The sequence below is a fragment of the Fundulus heteroclitus genome, chromosome 8, assembly GCF_011125445.2.
Source record: "Fundulus heteroclitus isolate FHET01 chromosome 8, MU-UCD_Fhet_4.1, whole genome shotgun sequence".
Taxonomy (NCBI): Eukaryota; Metazoa; Chordata; class Actinopteri; order Cyprinodontiformes; family Fundulidae; genus Fundulus; species Fundulus heteroclitus.
The window spans coordinates 29,973,565-29,991,392 of NC_046368.1; the positions used below are offsets into that span (position 1 = coordinate 29,973,565).

At 40.4% G+C, this 17,828-nt stretch overlaps 1 protein-coding gene across 1 annotated transcript in view; it reads right to left on the reverse strand.

Moving 5' to 3' along the window:
• ano1a (anoctamin 1, calcium activated chloride channel a) overlaps positions 1-15,783 on the reverse strand; it is a gene marked incomplete in the record, with an annotated part of 57,173 nt that extends 41,390 nt beyond the window's left edge. Inside the window, 2 exon segments of the mRNA XM_036140545.1 lie at positions 8,373-8,527; positions 15,269-15,783. Coding sequence (XP_035996438.1) covers positions 8,373-8,527; positions 15,269-15,329 — 216 coding nt within the window.
• Positions 15,784-17,828: the final 2,045 nt, after the last annotated feature.

The window sequence follows — 17,828 nt, forward strand, 5'->3', positions numbered from 1 at the left end:
ACTGAAGTCACTGGCCGCCATCTTGCTATTCCCTACTCTCACAGAATCCCACAGGATTTGGTTGCAACAACAAGCAGTTTTCTGGCTGTGTGAAAACATTTCACAGGTAATTCTACAGTCAGTGGATGTACTAACACTGTCAACTACTAGGAAATTAGGTGCTGAAATATTTTACATATTGTTCATATTAAATTATATATATTGCAAAATATTTCAGCACATGACTTTCTCAGTACTAGATAGTTTTAGTACATAAAGTATATGGCATTTGACATTTTAAAAGTTTTAAGTCCCCACTGAACATGAGAAAATCCTCATTATTCGATGCTGTAGCGCACATATTCCCTAGTTACTGGAGGAAAATAGGGAGTACCAATATGGCGGCTGGTGGCTTCAAAGCGACTCGTTCTAACAGCGGGCTATTAGTAATCCACTGTATAATAGAGATCAGTGGGCGTAACCCATAACCCAACCTGACAAAGGCCCCTTTTCCATTAAAAGCCCCAGGCTTTGGTTTCCCAGGGTAAACCAAAGCCTGGGGCTCTTAGATTTTTCATGTTTCCATTTCCACATTTGTTATCCGTTACATGCAAATATTCCCCACTAATTTAGGAAACGCTTTATGTTAAATTTTCAGCAGCAACAAACAGATCCAGTCTGTGGGGAATCACAGACGGGCTGGCTGACTAAACGCTGCAGCAACGGGTGTTACCCCTGCAGCCTCCCTGGAGAAACCAGTCTGTCAGCAACTCCCGGCCAGTCCGAGCAGAATTAAAATCGGCTCAAAATCCTGATGAACTGACTGCACAGATGAAATTTAGAGGTGCACTTTCTCACCTAAACCCATCTTAAAATAACGTTTTGTGATCAGTTACGGGTATAAAATCTATAAGTTTGTAACATTCGGAACCACACACACGAGAAAAGACGCTGTATCCACACACTCAGGAACTGATACCTTAGAGGGGCATCCAGCTCCCAGACCCGGGAGGTGATCCCCATCACCACAATGGGGGAGAGCAGCTCACTCGAGCTATAATCTTTGCCTAGGGCCAAGCATCGCCCGAGCTCCGATCACCCTAAACCAATCCATTCAAAGAAAGGGCCAACACAACTCAAACAAGCCAGCCGACCTGAGGTGGGGGACAACTGTATATTCCCTAATTTATAGTCAACCTGGTTCTTGTGAACCCAGTACTGTTTGTAGTCTCATCAGCTAGATGCATCGTTTCATCTCTACTGGGTAGGAACTGAGGCAGACAGCGGATAAACCCACGGATCCTTACGTGTCAGTTTACCTTAATGAGATGATTGGAGACCCATCTAGTTTGTTCAAATGATATTGAATTTGTGCTAAATTTAGCCTTTCACACATTTTGGCTCCATGAGGCGTTGGCAAGACAAGTGGTAAAACAAGTTAAGAGGCTTTGCTTCCAGAATAACCCCATAAAAGTCTTGGAGCTTCACTGAAAGCCCTCCACACAGGTGAGCCAATAAATTAAAGGTATGAGTAGAAAAACGGTATGGAATGTAGATGAGCTGAGGGTCAGCAATCCAATTCAAAAACAATATAGAAAGAGCAGGCATTCTGACAAGTAAAAATACTTCTGTTTTTAGACCAAAACTTCCTGTTGAACAGCTCTGTGTGTTTTTGTGATTACCATCTTTACCCAGTGAGTCTTCTTTGCGTGTCCTGCATTTGTGTGATATGCACATATTCACATGCTTATTCGGCCCTCTCTAAACAGGAAGCAGTGATGGCTGTCAAGGTCGAGGGCCACTTCTCCCAGGGCAGATGAGGATATTGTGGTGTATGCATCACGCACAAATAGGAGTAAATTTCTCACCAAGCTGTCGGGAAATGAGGCTCTCCTATCCTCTGGTCTTCCACATGCACGCAACCTCCCCCACATATGTGAACACACACAAACAAACACTTCTGAGCCATGATCAGCTCAGCACTTTCCTACTCCCTGCTGGATTTCACAGCCTCTCTGAAAGAATTTGTAAGCTGCAGCTGTCGTGCTTTGGATTCTAACCAATCATGGCCACTCATGATTGGTTAACAAAGAAGCATGTTACTGCTGACCGTGAACAAGACCTGAGAGTGTGTGTCACTACTGCAAGAACATTTGCCATCTGACTACTCTGACCACATTTAGGTGACACAGCGAGCCATTAATGACCACGTTTTGTGTCAAAAAAAAAAAAACGTGGTCCTTTCCCAGCAGTGCAACAATGGAACTTAAATAAGTAAAATTTTCTATTAATTTGTGTATTTGTCCTTGATTTGAACAGGTAAATAAGATGATCTGCCAATGGAATAAGATTTTTGCACTTAAAATAGGAACAACTCATCTAAATCATGTTATTTCAAGTGCAGTATACGTAAGTAACTTATTTTAGGGGTTAAAATACTCATTCCATTGGCAGATAATCTTAGTTACCTGCTCAGAAAGAGGACAAATACACTAATTTTAAGAAGATTTTACTTATTTTTAGTTCAGTGTTTGTAGTGAGTTAACTGCCGTTCTTCCTGTACACAATAGCAACAGCAAATTTGATAATGGAACATTTTATTTGCATAGTGCCAATTCACAATACACGTCATATCAAGGCACTTTACAAGTCAAATTCAATCAAATCACCCAGACAGATTGGTCAAAAGTTTTCTCTCTAATGAAATCCAGCAAATTGCATCAATCTGGGTGGCATTAACCTGGCCTCTGGTAATAAAGTAAAAAATCTTGGTGTTATTTTTGACCAAGACATGTCATTTAAATCCCATATTAAACAGGTTTCCAGAGTTTCCTTTTTTCACCTCCGGAATATCGCCAAAATTAGAAACATTCTGTCCAGGAGTGATGCTGAAAAACTGGTCCATGCATTTGTTACTTCAAGGCTGGACTATTGTAATTCTTTACTATCAGGAAGTCCACAAAATGCAGTTCAAAGCCTTCAGCTGATCCAAAATGCTGCAGCAAGAGTTCTGATGAAAATCAACAAGAGGGATCATATTTCTCCAATTTTAGCTTCCCTTCATTGGCTTCCTGTTAAATCAAGAATAGAATTTAAAATTCTTCTTCTAACGTATAAAGCCCTTAATAATCAAACTCCATCATATATCAGAGCTCTGATTACCCCGTATGTTCCTAACAGAGCACTTTGCTCTCAGACTGCAGGTCTGCTGGTGGTTCCTAGAGTCTCTAAAAGTAGAATGGGAGGCAGATCCTTTAGCTATCAGGCTCCTCTCCTGTGGAACCAACTCCCAGTTTTGGTCCGTGAGGCAGACACCCTGTCTACTTTTAAGACTAGGCTTAAAACTTTTCTTTTTGACAAAAATTATAACTAGTGGCTCATGTTACTCTCAGCTACCTTTATAGTTTTACTGCTACAGGCTTAGGCTACTGGAGGATATCAGGATCTAATTTTCTCACTCTATTGAGTTCTACTGTTCTTCAATTATGCATTATGTGTTGTCATTTCTGCTTTAACTTTCTGTTCTCTCTCTTTTCTCTTCATAGTAGGTACACCTGGTCTGGCGTTCTGTTAACTGTGACATCATCCAGAGAAGACGGCTCACCCGCTACTACCATCTAATGTAGAACAGATTCCTGGATCAATGTGTGCTTCTGTGCTTTTTTGTTTCTCTTGTTGTGTCTCTGTTCTGTCTTCTGTAACCCCAGTCGGTCGAGGCAGATGACCGTTCATACTGAGCCCGGTTCTGCCGGAGGTTTTTCCTTCCCGTTAATGGGTGGTTTTTCTTCCCACTGTCGCTTCATGCTTGCTCAGTATGAGGGATTGCAGCAAAGCCATGTACAATGCAGATGACTCTTCCTGTGGCTCTACGGTTCCCCAGGAGTGAATGCTGCTTGTCGGGACTTTGATGCAATCAACTGGTTTCCTTATATAGGACATTTTTGACCAATCTGTATAATGATTGATTCTGACTTTGTAAAGTGCCTTGAGATGACATGTTTCATGATTTGGCGCTATATAAATAAAATTAAATTGAATTGAATCAAGTCTTGACAAGCAGCATTCACTCCTCCTGAAAGAGCGTAGAGCCACAGTGGACAGTCGTCTGCATTTTTAATGGCTTTTTAGCAATCCCTCATACTGAGCATGCATGTAGCGACAGTGGAGAGGAAAACTCCCCTTTAACAGGGAGGAAAACCTCCAACAGAACCAGAACCAGGCTCAGTATGAACGGTGATCTGCCTCGACCAACTGGGTGTTAGAGATATTTTTACTATTGTACTTTTGGGTACATTTACAATTTGTTTTGGTCAAAACACTAAGAGTTAGGGTACCACAGTTCTATGGCATAGTTTACAATAATTTAACTTCAGTTGAAATGGTCAGATGGGAACGTTGGAATTTGATATAGAAAGTATGGATCTATCCTGCCTTTTAGCAAAAGTTCAGGCTGGGGTGGTGGTATAATGGTGTGGGGCCATTCATTAACAACTAAGTGTTGTTTGAAAGGCAGCCCAAACCTAAGCTCAAATGATCTCAAAATGGTTTTGCTGAACATAATTAGTTTATGTCACTCCAAAAGAGTCCAATATCTACATTGCCCAGTCTCATGGAGCACCTTTAGGATGCGGTTAAAAACAAAATTCATCATCATTGTTGCGCAGCCAACAAATCTGCACCATGATAACGTCATGTCAGTACAGAAGATATTGGAGGAGAGCAATATTTCTGACATCCAGTTGAATTTAAGCCTCAAAAGCAAGGCACCGCTAAATGCAAAATGTTTGTCACAACTGCACTAGCGAGATGTACCTAATAAAGTGGCTGGGGAGTGTCTACTACAAAGCCAAGATGTTTTAAAACAAAATATCAGAAAAATCTTGCGGGAAATATATTTGAGCTACTGAGGGTTTTCATTTGCTAAATGACTGAAACAAATTTTAATTGTCTGCTGTGCTTAAATATAGAGTGTTCATAATAAATATAAAAATCTGCTATTGAACTGAAAAAGGGATAGACATATTAAAATGATTAAGCACTTCAGCTGGAATGGACATTGGTTATATCGTTAAACGCAAACATCAGAAAAGCAGAATCTAAATAAAAATGAATTTGGAAACACAGTATAATATTGTCCTAAATGCAAATAATGGTGTTTCAAGTCCAGCAACTGTGACAATAAAAAGGGGACATATGATGCTTTTTAAGGCCTTCCTTTTTACATTGAAATCATCCAGTTGTGGTCTACGTATATAAAATGCATCCCAACCCGCAGAGCATCCCAACCTGCACTGTTCAGCCATTTTTGTAGTATGTTGGGGGACAGTGTAATAAATTGACATGACGCCGCCAGCCGATCAATCCTTGAGACTCATCAGTAGCTGACCAATAAGCAATTGGCATTTGTCCTAAAGTGAAACGCCCCTTACTTGCAGAGGTTGTAGGGCCTTTACTTCTGAGAACATCATCAGATTTTACATTACGAACGCATTGCGGTTAGAAGTAAAGAGAACATTGGTAAAATTTCGTAAATGTTAGAGGAGAAAGTACATTTCAGAGGGTAGACTACAGTTAATTATTCTTCAAAATCCTAAAAGGAGTGTAGAAAAAATGTACAAGATGGATAAAGGATTGCGGCCATAATTACATTGTATTTTTTAAAGGTTAAATTAAAGGATAACGCTTGACACAAGTTCTGCTGTGTTTTGGATATATGTGTGTTGCAATGTCTGGTTGCATAAGCCAAGTCTTTGACAGCTATGATCAGTTATCCGGACTCATTTTGCACAAAGCATCAAATAGGAAGTGTAATGTGAACTATGCACACCTACAGAATTTCACTGTCGATTTTTGCCATGATAGCTCAGTGCCAAAATTGCCAAAAAAGTGGCCGAGAGTGGTATCACAGGGACTTGACTGCAAAGGTGCCACAGACACTATTTCATGCTTTATAGATAGTTAGATGTCATCACAGACTGTGTCTCACAGAAAGTATTTTACAGTATTTTCAAAATACAAAAATACACAACACTGAAGTATTTTGATACAAAATACAAAGGCATTTTCATCCTCTCAATAAAATACAAATTACAAAATAGTATTTTGTATTTGAAATACGTATTTCAAATATTTGTATTAGAAATACTGCCCATCCCTGACCCCAGTATACTACAAACGGGGTGAGTGGAATACTCTGCTACTGGAGGGGGGCTGGATGTAAAGTGCCTCTTTTAGATTTAAAGTGACAGCACCAAACCTCAGAATAAGGGTAAAAAGAGGGAACATCGGGGGTAAATCAACAAGGAATTCAGACCAAAGCATTACAGTTCCTGTAGGAGCCATACATGAAAGATTATTTGATGTCCGTGTGTCTGGGTTTAGAGTTTTTTGTTAGGTTGTTTGTTTGTGGAGGTATGGGTAAACAGGATGTGGGCGGAGTTTGCTAATTGGGCATATTACTCACCTGTTGGAGTGTCACGGTAAGAGTGGGTGAGCGGGCTGCTGTATTTTTTGTTGACCTCTATACAGATCGCTGTGATTAACCTTTGTCAAGATATTTTGGATACGTTATTCGTTTATTTTTGTCAATAAAGTTTACACATCAGCATTATTGGATCTCAGCGGATTCCTTTTTGTCAATGAGCAAAACAAGGAACAAGGAATAGACAAGGAACGGCCCGACCTCAGCTTCTCAGCAACTTTCTTTTGGTTTCCTGAAGTTGCTGCAATAGTTTCACTTTACATAGACGACAAATGTATGATTCCAATGTGAAAACAAAGAACTGAAAAGCCTGTTATGTCTCCTCTAAAGGGGCCCAGTCACGTACCATGACTATCATTTGATATGCCACTGTGGTTGCATACAAAGGTTTTCTGATTATGTACAACACCCTGTTGGTTTATTACATTTTATTTTTGTGTTTTACACTGTTTTTGCTCCATTTCTTAGTAAACTTTTGTGAATATTTACCACAACACCACCACGTGACTGTGGATTTTACACGATATGCTCTCTTTAAGATTTTTCCAAAAATGTCCACAATTATGATATTTCCTCATAATGCTATGGGTCAACTGAAGATCCCTCTTTATCTGGGTCAGTCTGCATCCCTCATAAATATACCTAGGTTATCAATGCAGATTAACATCACATCAGTACAGTAAGTCTCCTCTTTCAGAATAAAAAAGCACCCCAATGTGAAAAAAGTTATTAAAAGAGCCTATATTGTTTAAAATGCTACACCCAACAATCAGAAACAAAAGCTGCTTTCATTTTAGTCAAGCAGGTTTACTGCTGAAAACAAAACTTCACTGAGTCTGGAGCCAGTGAACGTAGCACTCCCAGCTACATAATTGAAGGTTTCCACCAGTGAGCCAATTACCAGTGAACTACACCAACAACATTCAAATGCTGCCTTAAACACTGAGCTCATATTCATGTGTCATGCTGGAACTATAAGGAGGAAAACGGGCTAAACAAGATCTATGGAACAGACAGCTCACCGTGAAGAGAAGAAATGTTTACAACCAATTACAATTATTAGATAAACAGATCAGGTACAGTCTGGCTGATATGTTTGCACAGTGATGTGTGTTCAAACAGTTCCACATGAATCAACATAACTCTTGTTTTTCCATTCCAGCTTTTTTACACCCTGCTAAAGCTATTGGCCCAGACAGATGAATAATTTTACCAGGCCTGGTGGAATGTTACACTTACGGTTCTACACACAAGACAGCCCTAACTGTGATGGCTGGAGAAGCCACATCTATATAGGACATATTATACACATTCATACATGCTAGGAGATGCAGTAGGTCCAGTCATTATTCCATTATTATTATTATGGAATAATAATAATAATAATAATAATAATAATAATAATAATAATAAGTACCTCCTCATGGCCTCATCCTGGCCTGCGATTATGTGAAAACATGGACTTTTCAATCACATCAGTGGAGTAAAAAACTCAAACTGTTTGGTTACTAAAGGGAAGATAAAAGGCCAAAAAGGAATAGAATATTAGAAATTCATGATGATGCGTTTGAGATGGCTGCTGTGGGGTGGTCATTCTGCCCACTGCATCCTCATTATAGACAGTCTGTTTTTCTAGATTAAGAGTTTCTTTTTTACATTATTTTTCCAGGTCTGTGCTTGATTGCTCTAATTTTCCTTCAGTGATGTAAACAAATAGGCCATTTATTTCACTCTCTACTTGCTCTCTGAACGAAGGATGGGATAAGGGACACCAGTGTGTTTGGTTGACTGAAGTCACTGGTATCTTTAAAGAGGCAGCCCTCTCAGAGATTAGCATCTCCTGGTCTTCAGGAGGAGGCCGACAGCCCCCAATGTTAAACCCAGAGCCTAGAAAATTCCTGAAGTATTTTACCATGGACTCATTGTTCCCGTCCTTCTCCCTGAAGTCCCCATCCAGGTTTTTGTCCTCGCCAGGGACTGGTAGGTAAATCTCATTCCGTCTCATTATTGGGTCTTCCTCCTGGTGCGAGCTTTCTCCACGCTCACAAGAGGAGATTGGTGGAGAACCTAGCAGAAAAACAAAACAGATGAATTTAGAAAGAATACGAAATCTGAAAAAGACCTAGCCATTTGCCTATGGGTAAGCAATTAGACAATTTGTTTTCTGCATCTTTTTCAGTCTTCAGTAACTGAAGACTGAAAACGTTCTCCACAAATCAAAATCATACATGGACATGGATTTATAAAATCTGCAGTACAAGAAGAACTCCTGGACAGTTGATCAGCATGGTGTCCCAGGAAAAAATATTTTACTCTTCCTGAATGTGTTTTGTAAAGATGTTAGTTTTTACTAACTCATGTCATTGAGACATGTCATTTACTAATATCATGTCATTGTTTAGACGTCTAGCATTTAAACATAACTTTTTATTTGTGTCTGTCTGATTGTTTTCTCATACTAAATCAGCTCCTACGCTCAAACAGTTATTCAGTAACTTCTCGGGTGACTACTTCTTTTTAACGTCACTCAAGTAAAAATATATTAAAGTAGCTCCACTCTTACTTAAGTAAAATTTTTTGGATACTTTATCCACCCCTGGTGATGGGTTACGATACAATCACCATATTTTAGTGAGCAAAAGAAAATGAGGAGAACGTAAAGATAGACTTAAAAATCAACAACACGTGGTCCTACAGGCATATCATCACCAAAGCCAATCACTGTTGACTTGTTGCCCTTTTCCTGGGAGAAGAAATGTTAGCATTGGGAACATGGTCTTCTAATGAAAAAACAAAAAACGTTATTAGGCAAGCAGGATCAAGCAGAATCGCTCAGTGAGTGGGGCAGATGGTGAAAATGTGTTGGTTGTTCAGAAAGAGATAATACCAAAGGTCACAGCTCTCCAGAAGGGGGGAAGTGGTTCAGTTTTGATGCAACAAACATTAGGGTTTAATGGGTAAACTGCACTTAGTGAGGATGGATATTGGGATAGAGGCGATTTACTGCAATGTTGTTCACCTTCTATAATATTCATGCTTGTGCAGAGCACTGGCTGGCAGAACGCTAAACTGACGGTCCTACGCCAGCACAATGAGGAAATGGAAAACAAATATTGAATTTGTGATCACTGGCATACATTTCATTGGTTAACAGTAGAAAATGCATAATCTTAAAAGGTTGCTCACTTTTAAACATGCTCACTAACAAAGTTCTGAACTATTTGACAGTGTTCTTTTAGTTGTAAGTCATATACACCGTTATTCTTATATTACTCGATGAAGCTTATTATTTTGTGCCTTAAACATTTGTAAGTCTTCTGGTTAAAGAAGATATTTAGCTTTCGAGGTTACAGAACTGCGTAAAACCCTAACTGGATGGATCTTTGCAAGAAGACTACTAATCTTAAATATTTTTAGGATTGGTAAATGATTTGTGTGTGGATTATGTTCTCTGGTTTTCTGACGAGGAAATCCTTCTATACAAATAGAAATAATCTTCTGTTAAAGCTAGGCAACTGTTCGAAAAGTCCTTTAGAGCAAAAAAGAGATTTGGTTGCCTCGAGTACCCTGCCTCTCGCCCAATGACAGCTGGATAGGCACCGGCACCCCTTGTGACCCCAATAGGGATAAGCGTGTTAGAAAATGGATGGATGGACCTCTTGGACCATGTCTGCCTTAAAACAACAAACATTTAAAGATTGAACGAGTAATAAGAGTGAAAAAGCCAAAGTATTTATCTGCATCAAAAAGCTAATGTGAGAGACATTACATTATACTCAAAACATTACTGAATCAATTTAGCAGAACATCCCAGTGCCAGGTATAATTCATGGAAGCGAGCAGCAACTCCCTACTAAAGCATGCCCCCCCACCCCACCCCCCACCCATCTTCCTGGGCCCTTCGTATTGAAGTCCTGCCAGCTGCCCCATTAGGCAAAGCGTGAAGAAGAGTCTTAAAGGATCTCCAGTTCACTGTAGGTCACACTCAATACAACAGCCAATCAATTTATCCATTATGCATGGATGATGGAGAAAGAGAGGAAGGCAGTGCAGCTCCCAAGAAATCTTTCAAATCAGAAAGACTCCAAACCGTCAATCAGCAAGCCCCCATGATGCATTGTGCGACCACTGATATCACAATAAATCCTGGATTTTTAGACAAAGGTTTGTTTTGTGCCTGCGACAGACTGGCGACCTGTCCAGGGTGTACCCTGCCTCTCGCCCAGTGAATGCTGGAGATAGGCTCCAGCAACCCCTGCGACCCCATGAGGGATAAAGCGGTTCGGAAAATGGATGGATGGATGGTTTGTTTTGTGAATTCATCCTTCAGTGCTGATAATTTGCTGATTCTGCAACTGATCTACTTTTTTTAATGTCCTGGTTGCTGGTTGTGGTTAGAGACTGCATTAAAACATGGACTGTAACTATGACTAAAAGTAAATAATATTAGTCGGTTTACTTACACAGAAACAGCTTCATATTAAATTATTCCTACCCCACTGCCAATGAGGTGTATTGAACAAATTCAAAATTGTTTTGAGTGTTTAAATAAGCAACTTACACACAAGAACACACAAAATAGTAAACCTGTAATTACAAGAATTTTATCCAAATTCTATAAAAAAAAAAACGATCCCCTAAAATGGGTTCTTCAGAGGAGCACATATTTGCAAACATGCTTTAGTTTTATGCCTATACGATGCAACCAAACAAGAACCACATTAGCTGCTTGAGGTGTGCTTCAGATGGAACAGCCTAAAACGGTCCTGAACGTTCCCAGATATCCAAGTGGGAACATAGCAGTCTCTCAGCCACCTGAAGGAGGCCATCAGCAGCTGTCACCGAGGCCGATTTCCTAGAGTCAGAAAAACTAAATGCTGTAGGCTCTACCGGTATGTCCAAATTCCAGAACCTGCAACACTACTGGTCCAAAACTGAAAAAAAGAGAAGAAAACAAAAAAAGACCTAAAAGGTCTCTGATAAGTATTAAATATGCCTGTCATGAAAAGATTTCATATTTTCAGACTCCAGTAGATATTAAAAGTGCCATTGTTGTTTAATTTGGAGAAACCATCTTCAATATTAGTTGCATTGAGATGCTGTGTTGTGAACAGCTGCATGTTGTAATATTACTTTAACTAATTTGTAGTGGGGTTGAATCATTTTAGTTGCATCTGTACCTGAAATGTCGCTCCACAAATGAGAAACTTTCGCCTGAAACAGTGTTAAGTAAATTTACACTGAGCACTTTAACTCATTACATACTAGTTGTTTCAAATATGAAAGGGTAATTAAATACCATCTAAATGATCAAATCAGAAATAGAAACAAATGGGGGAAAATATTTCTTTAACAAATCCAAGTTAACATACTATTTAACTTGGATTTGACAGCTATGTTCACATCGTTAGGGTTAAAGTAATTTTAGTTATGTTCCCTTCCCTTAATCTGTCCTGTGTCACTTCTTCAGACAAGAACATGTTCTGTGCAGCAACCATGACTAAGATTGTGATGTAGTGTCAGACACCTGAGACAAGATCCAAGTTTCATGTCTCACATAGCAAGTTTGGACCCGTGTACCTAAACGGCCACAGATCTCTTCTGTTTTTTTCTCCAGGTGATATATTATTTGGCTAACTGTGCATTTTACAGAATCTTATTTTAAGGAGCTGATACAGAAGACATGCTGTTGCATTTCTATTTAATATGATTGGTCTGATTATCATTTATGGGGTGCATTAGATGCAGGTTGGTATGGAGCATCAGACCAGGGGCCCCATGTACGAACAAAACCCTGCAGTGTTATGTTGTTGTACACACAACTCTGCAGGTACGGAAAGCTGCCATGCGTGAAAGTGTGCGGTAATCCACACACACTTTTGACCTGCTCAGGAAATGTGTGGCAGCGAAGCAAACTTCTTCAGTCGTCAATGACGAACCACAAAGTCCTGAAACTCACCAGGTTCCACCGACATAGAACTTATTCTGTTGTATTTAGCCCCACGGGAATCAAACTCATAGTTTTTCTTCATGAGTTTGAGCTTTCATGGTTTAAGTCCGTACAAAGAAATAGAATCTCATATAGCCTCACACAATAACGTAAAACCTCAAAAATTATGGAAAAGACATCAGATGGAAACTGTAAATATTCCTGTTTTTGTCGCAGTTAGACATAGATGTGCATCAGTCAGTGTGCCGAGGCGCATGAGATGCATATAAACCATCCAAAAAGAAAACAGGATCAGAACGGCAGATTAACTCCTAACCAGTCAGGTGAAATGATCCCTGAGGTCCATAAACAGCAGTGTAAAAGGTGTGTCATTGGGCAACGATGGCAGCGGTGCCGCTGCTGGAGGACATCACTGATAGAAGAATGAAGAGGGAGCCCGCTTTCAGAGATCCTGCTGACATATGATGATAAAAGGCTTATTAGCTCGTTTAGATCACCCAGGGAATTTTTTTTTTTTTTAACTGGCCCCAGCATTACAGAGCCAGTAGATATTATGAATGTTGCCAGTTCATGGTCCAACTTTGTTGTGGTCTGCAACCAGAGCATTTTCAGAGGGAGCTGACTGACAGCCATCCCAAGCCTGCACTAGGGGTTTCATCCATGCTGTCCAGATACAGAAAAGTTCTAATTTCAGCGAGGAGCAGCCGGTTACCAAATGTGATCAGAGCTGCACTCATGTTGCTATGATCCTGCTCAACTCAGGATTCTGCTGTACAATAATAATCCTAATTATCATTATATTAGTTGCGCCTGGAACAAAAATAAGAGCAGGCTTAGTGCTCCATGGCTGACATCCAGGTCGTTTTTTTATGCAACATCTTGACTCCTTTTAAAATTTAAAGTACTCCTCATCGAAGTATTGGAGGCATAGTCACTATAATACAATGATTTGGTTAATTGCAATGATTATCATTAAGCTATAATTGAGCTCAATGCAGCAGCCAGACAGCGGCGTCTGAATTCGATAACTTAGACATTGTAGAACACTTCAGGTACGAGCAGACATTTTTTTATTTTCAGCCACTCTTTTAAGACTTGCTGATGTCACTTGGGAAGCTGTTGGTTTACTACAATTCCCTACAAAATATCCCTTGAAGCGTCTCTGTGACTGACAGCGCCATTACCGTGGTTATTTTGTCACTTGGCGGGGGCCTTCTGGGTATTTTTACTGATTTGCATATGTATTTAGGGGCGAAGACAGGGCATGGCGGCCCCAGATGCACATGCACCTATGCGTATTTCCTGCACATCCCGATTTATCAAAGCAAGGTATGCGGTGACACATCTACCCACGCCACATGTTTCAGGACTTCTTCCTGCTGCCAGCTTTTTGCATGAAAGCTGCTCGCTCCTTTGTGAGGACCAAGAAACCCCAGTTTGGATGATTTTTGACCGTTTAAAAAGAGGAAAAAGAAAGAGATAGTGTCAGACAGTTTAGGCATCATGATATTTTGATTGACTTTCACACAGAAGGTACCAGAAATCATTTTATGGAGTCCATGTCACTTCAATATCATTCCAAAACGCCATGCTGTTTATCATCTAATATCATTTGCAACACATCTTGGACGATTGCATAAAGATGCAGCAACAAGCATGCATCTTGAATTCATTTACAAGAGGAAGAATGGGAGGGAAACAGTGTGAAACATGCCTAAATAAGATTAGTCCACCGGACAACAAATTGGCTCCAACTGTGATATTAGTTATTTTGACACTACAGGCCTTGATCAATGCAGGAACAAAAGCAAAGGTACATTCTGCTTTCTTAAAAAAAAAAAATCTGTTAATTGCTTGTTTCCCTGAGAAGAAGCACTGCAAAAACAGAAAGAATTTGGCCTACCTGCTAAAAATGTCACTGCTGGGAGATCATCATCCAGCTGAGAGTCCCGAGCACAGAAAGAGCCCAAATGGATTGTAGCGTGAAGCCACAAACTCTTAAGGGGATGTGAGAACAAGTGCTGACAGAGGGGGCAGTGAGGGCCATTTGAACTGGGAACAGTGCATGTGCACCAGGCTGTAGCTAAATGTGGACTTCCCTTGTTTGCCATGAGCCCCAGTATCATCTACATGGGCAACAAAGGGAGAACATAAAGCTTAAATCCTATTTATTAGCAGCATAGGGGTGCAGGAACCAGGCTAAATAAAGAGAGGGGAGGGCTGTAAAAACTTCCCTGTAATAGACTCACTTCAGAACTGAAAAGGTTGCTTTTGGTAGAGTCTAAACTCAACAGTTTCTACTGTTGCATGGTGCCAGGTAATAGAGTTACTTGCACACGGGAAACTAGGAGTTAGACCAATCAGCTGAACTCAAGACATTTCTGAGTAAGGCCTTTAGGAGTTAAATAAGTCCATCGTGATTAAGAAGCCCTTCGTTCATCACCATCCATCTGCTCCAACCATGTGAAGAATAACTGAAGAAACTTGGATAGTGAGAGCTCTATCAACCCCAGTTTCCCCTCTGTGTCAAAACGTTGCTGAACCCACCTGAGTCCAGAACCACCAGAAAAACAACAGGGTGAGTGCAAACCATGACTGGCCTGTGAAGACACTCACTCAGGACCAGTTGGGCAGCTTTGCAGCAGAGGTTTTAGTCGCATGTTGTTAAAAGTCGAGACAAGAGAGGAGTCAGTTCTTGTAAAAACATGAACATGTTCAACTTAAGGTTTCTCTGGTATAAAAGCTCACAACTAATATCAGACGTTGGCTTCAAGGATTTCTGTGTCAGAAATGCGCGTTATGCTCATCCTCCTCAGCAAAAGGATGCCATCCAAATCCTGGAGAGGAGAGCATCTTACCCAGGTCCGGACTGCTGCCATGGTAGGACAAGCCCCCCGTTCTTTCATGTTGTTGCTCCATAGCGCTGAGAGGACCGGCTCCACCGGAGACCTCCTTGATTTGCCAGCCCTGGCTCTCCAGAAGCGTCCACTCCTCACAGCTGCCAGCGCTGGTTAGGGCAAACGCTGCACAAAAAGCCTCCCATACGGAGCCCGACAGACAAGCGAGGAAGAAGCTGCTGCCTCCGCACCGCACCAATCAATCAAGAAGCAGCAGCAGCAGCATCTAAACCAGGCGGACTGCGTATCTCCAGGAGATGGTCAGCGTCGGGAGGAGGAAGGGGGGCAGTAAATCGCGCCTGGATGACATTATCTGACAGGATGCAAGCATTCCGGACCAACACGCCTCCTAACCACATGGAAGGACCTTCTTCTGCAGAAGAAAACGATCTTCTCGGACGCTGCACACCTACAGCGCGCTGGGAAGAAGCGCGGCGGAGATCGTGCCGAAGCGCTCTTGAAACGTGTTGCATTCAATTCCCATAGGAAAAAAAGGGGAAGTGGAGCTATGTGCATGCCGACGTCTCATTTCATGTAAAACTGTTCACACACGTCAGCCTGGGTATCCCAACAATTTACAGATTAATCCAGACTGACTTTTTTAGACATCTATAAATCAGGTCAAGTTTAATCAGTCAACATCACATCTGACCCAATGAAAAGGTCCAGTTTGATCCATTAACTCAAAACCCATTCGAAACAGGCCAAATGGTAAAAACTGTATAATCCAGCAGTTTGCATGTATTCTCTACCTTGACAAACCCAAAGGACCAAGAAACCTCCAGGAGCACTAACCTCAGACAGAAGCTGACAATTTGAACTTTAATTGCTATGCATACAATTTAAAATCTCCACACTGATAAAACGGTGCTAAAAAGCCCTTTGATATTATTTTAAGAAAGGGTAGATCTATGGCAAGTACACCTATTTAACGTGTGGTCTCACCATGACCCAACATGTCGGAAATGTTTTTTGTTTTTTTTTTTGGCTCTGGGAATCCTTGATATCTGGCTTTATAGTAATCACACAGAGATTTGCATGCTGATTTAGCCATGTCAAAGACATGATTCATGTTACATCTTGCTCTTAGGCAGGCTGCAAGGAACCACCCAAAGCTCGTCTTTCAACACATGATCCTGGGTGTATCAGTACCAGCACTTCTCACACCAACAAACTGCATTTTAAATGCAGTTTCAGTTCCGATCAATCCACAGCAATCTTCAGAGCAAAAATATTCTAATGTTCAATTTCAGTCATAGACAAAATCTTTTTGAATCAAGCAGGAAAATCCTGTTTATATTTACTGCACATGATATGGTCTATTTCCACATAAAAACAAAAATAAGATTAGCAACTGTTCATTAACTGAAATACAAAATAAGTAAGTTCTTATGTTTCAGTTCATACATTTTTGCCCATGGATAGCAGCGTTTTCTTAAACTAAAATTTGATAAAAGCAAAATTTCCAGCTAGTTTTCTGGCATGCAAAAGAACATGACATCATGATGATGGACGAAACACTGCAAACAACCAAAAGCCTGAAGGAAGCTGAGTGCATGAAAGCAAGACCGAAAGCTTAGCTATGAAATATTTTTATATATCCAATAACTGCACCAAACTACTGATTCAATTGCTGTGATTACTTGATAACCAGAGGAAACAAATGGTAAAATGTAATTAATCTAGTCATACCAACCTAAGCTTTTTACTATAGTGTAGGGGTCTGCAACCTTTTCTATCGAAAGACATTTTGACCTCAGTTCATCCTTCGTCTATAAATAAAACTCACTAGGAGCCACCATTGTTAGATAACCTTTTGGAAAGTATCTACTATAGGAAATGTGTCTTTTTTTTTTTGTTTTTTTTTAAGAATCAACGTTCCATTTCTAATTTCAGGCTTAAAAAAGAAAAAAAAGAAAAGAAAATCAAGGAGAAAAAAAACTTGGCAAAAGATGCATGTTCTAAGTGATGTTGATACTTGTGGAAAGTGTCTTTTTTAGGGGGGGAAAAAAAGCAAATTTTCCAACCTGATGACAATAACAACAGATCTATCCGTGCTACTTCTAGTGTCATTATGTTGTGGAAATTAATGGAATTTTTTTCAAGGAAAAACTGCTCAAACCTGCATTTGGTATTGGTTTTTAAGAGCCATTGCTCAAGATCCAAAGAGTGACTCTGGAGCCGCAGGTTGCTGACCCCTGAACTAGAGCCAAAGGGCATCTGGAGTTGCTGCATGTTGATGTGAAGAACGAAAGTAGAACCAACCCAAATGCAAGACAGTTACTCTTCCCACCGCAACAGTTACCAACAACTACATGGATTATATAAATGAAATAACAATCAAACCCTTGACTGCTGAGTAAAGTGCCAAAAGGCTCACAGCCCTTAACGGAATTAGGTTGTGGAAAATTGATGGAAAAATTATTTTCCGTATTCTAGGATTCTGTCAGTGGTGCAAACCAGGCATCAGTCAAAGAGGGAGGAAGTGACATTTCACTTGTCAGTATTGAGGTGTATTTCA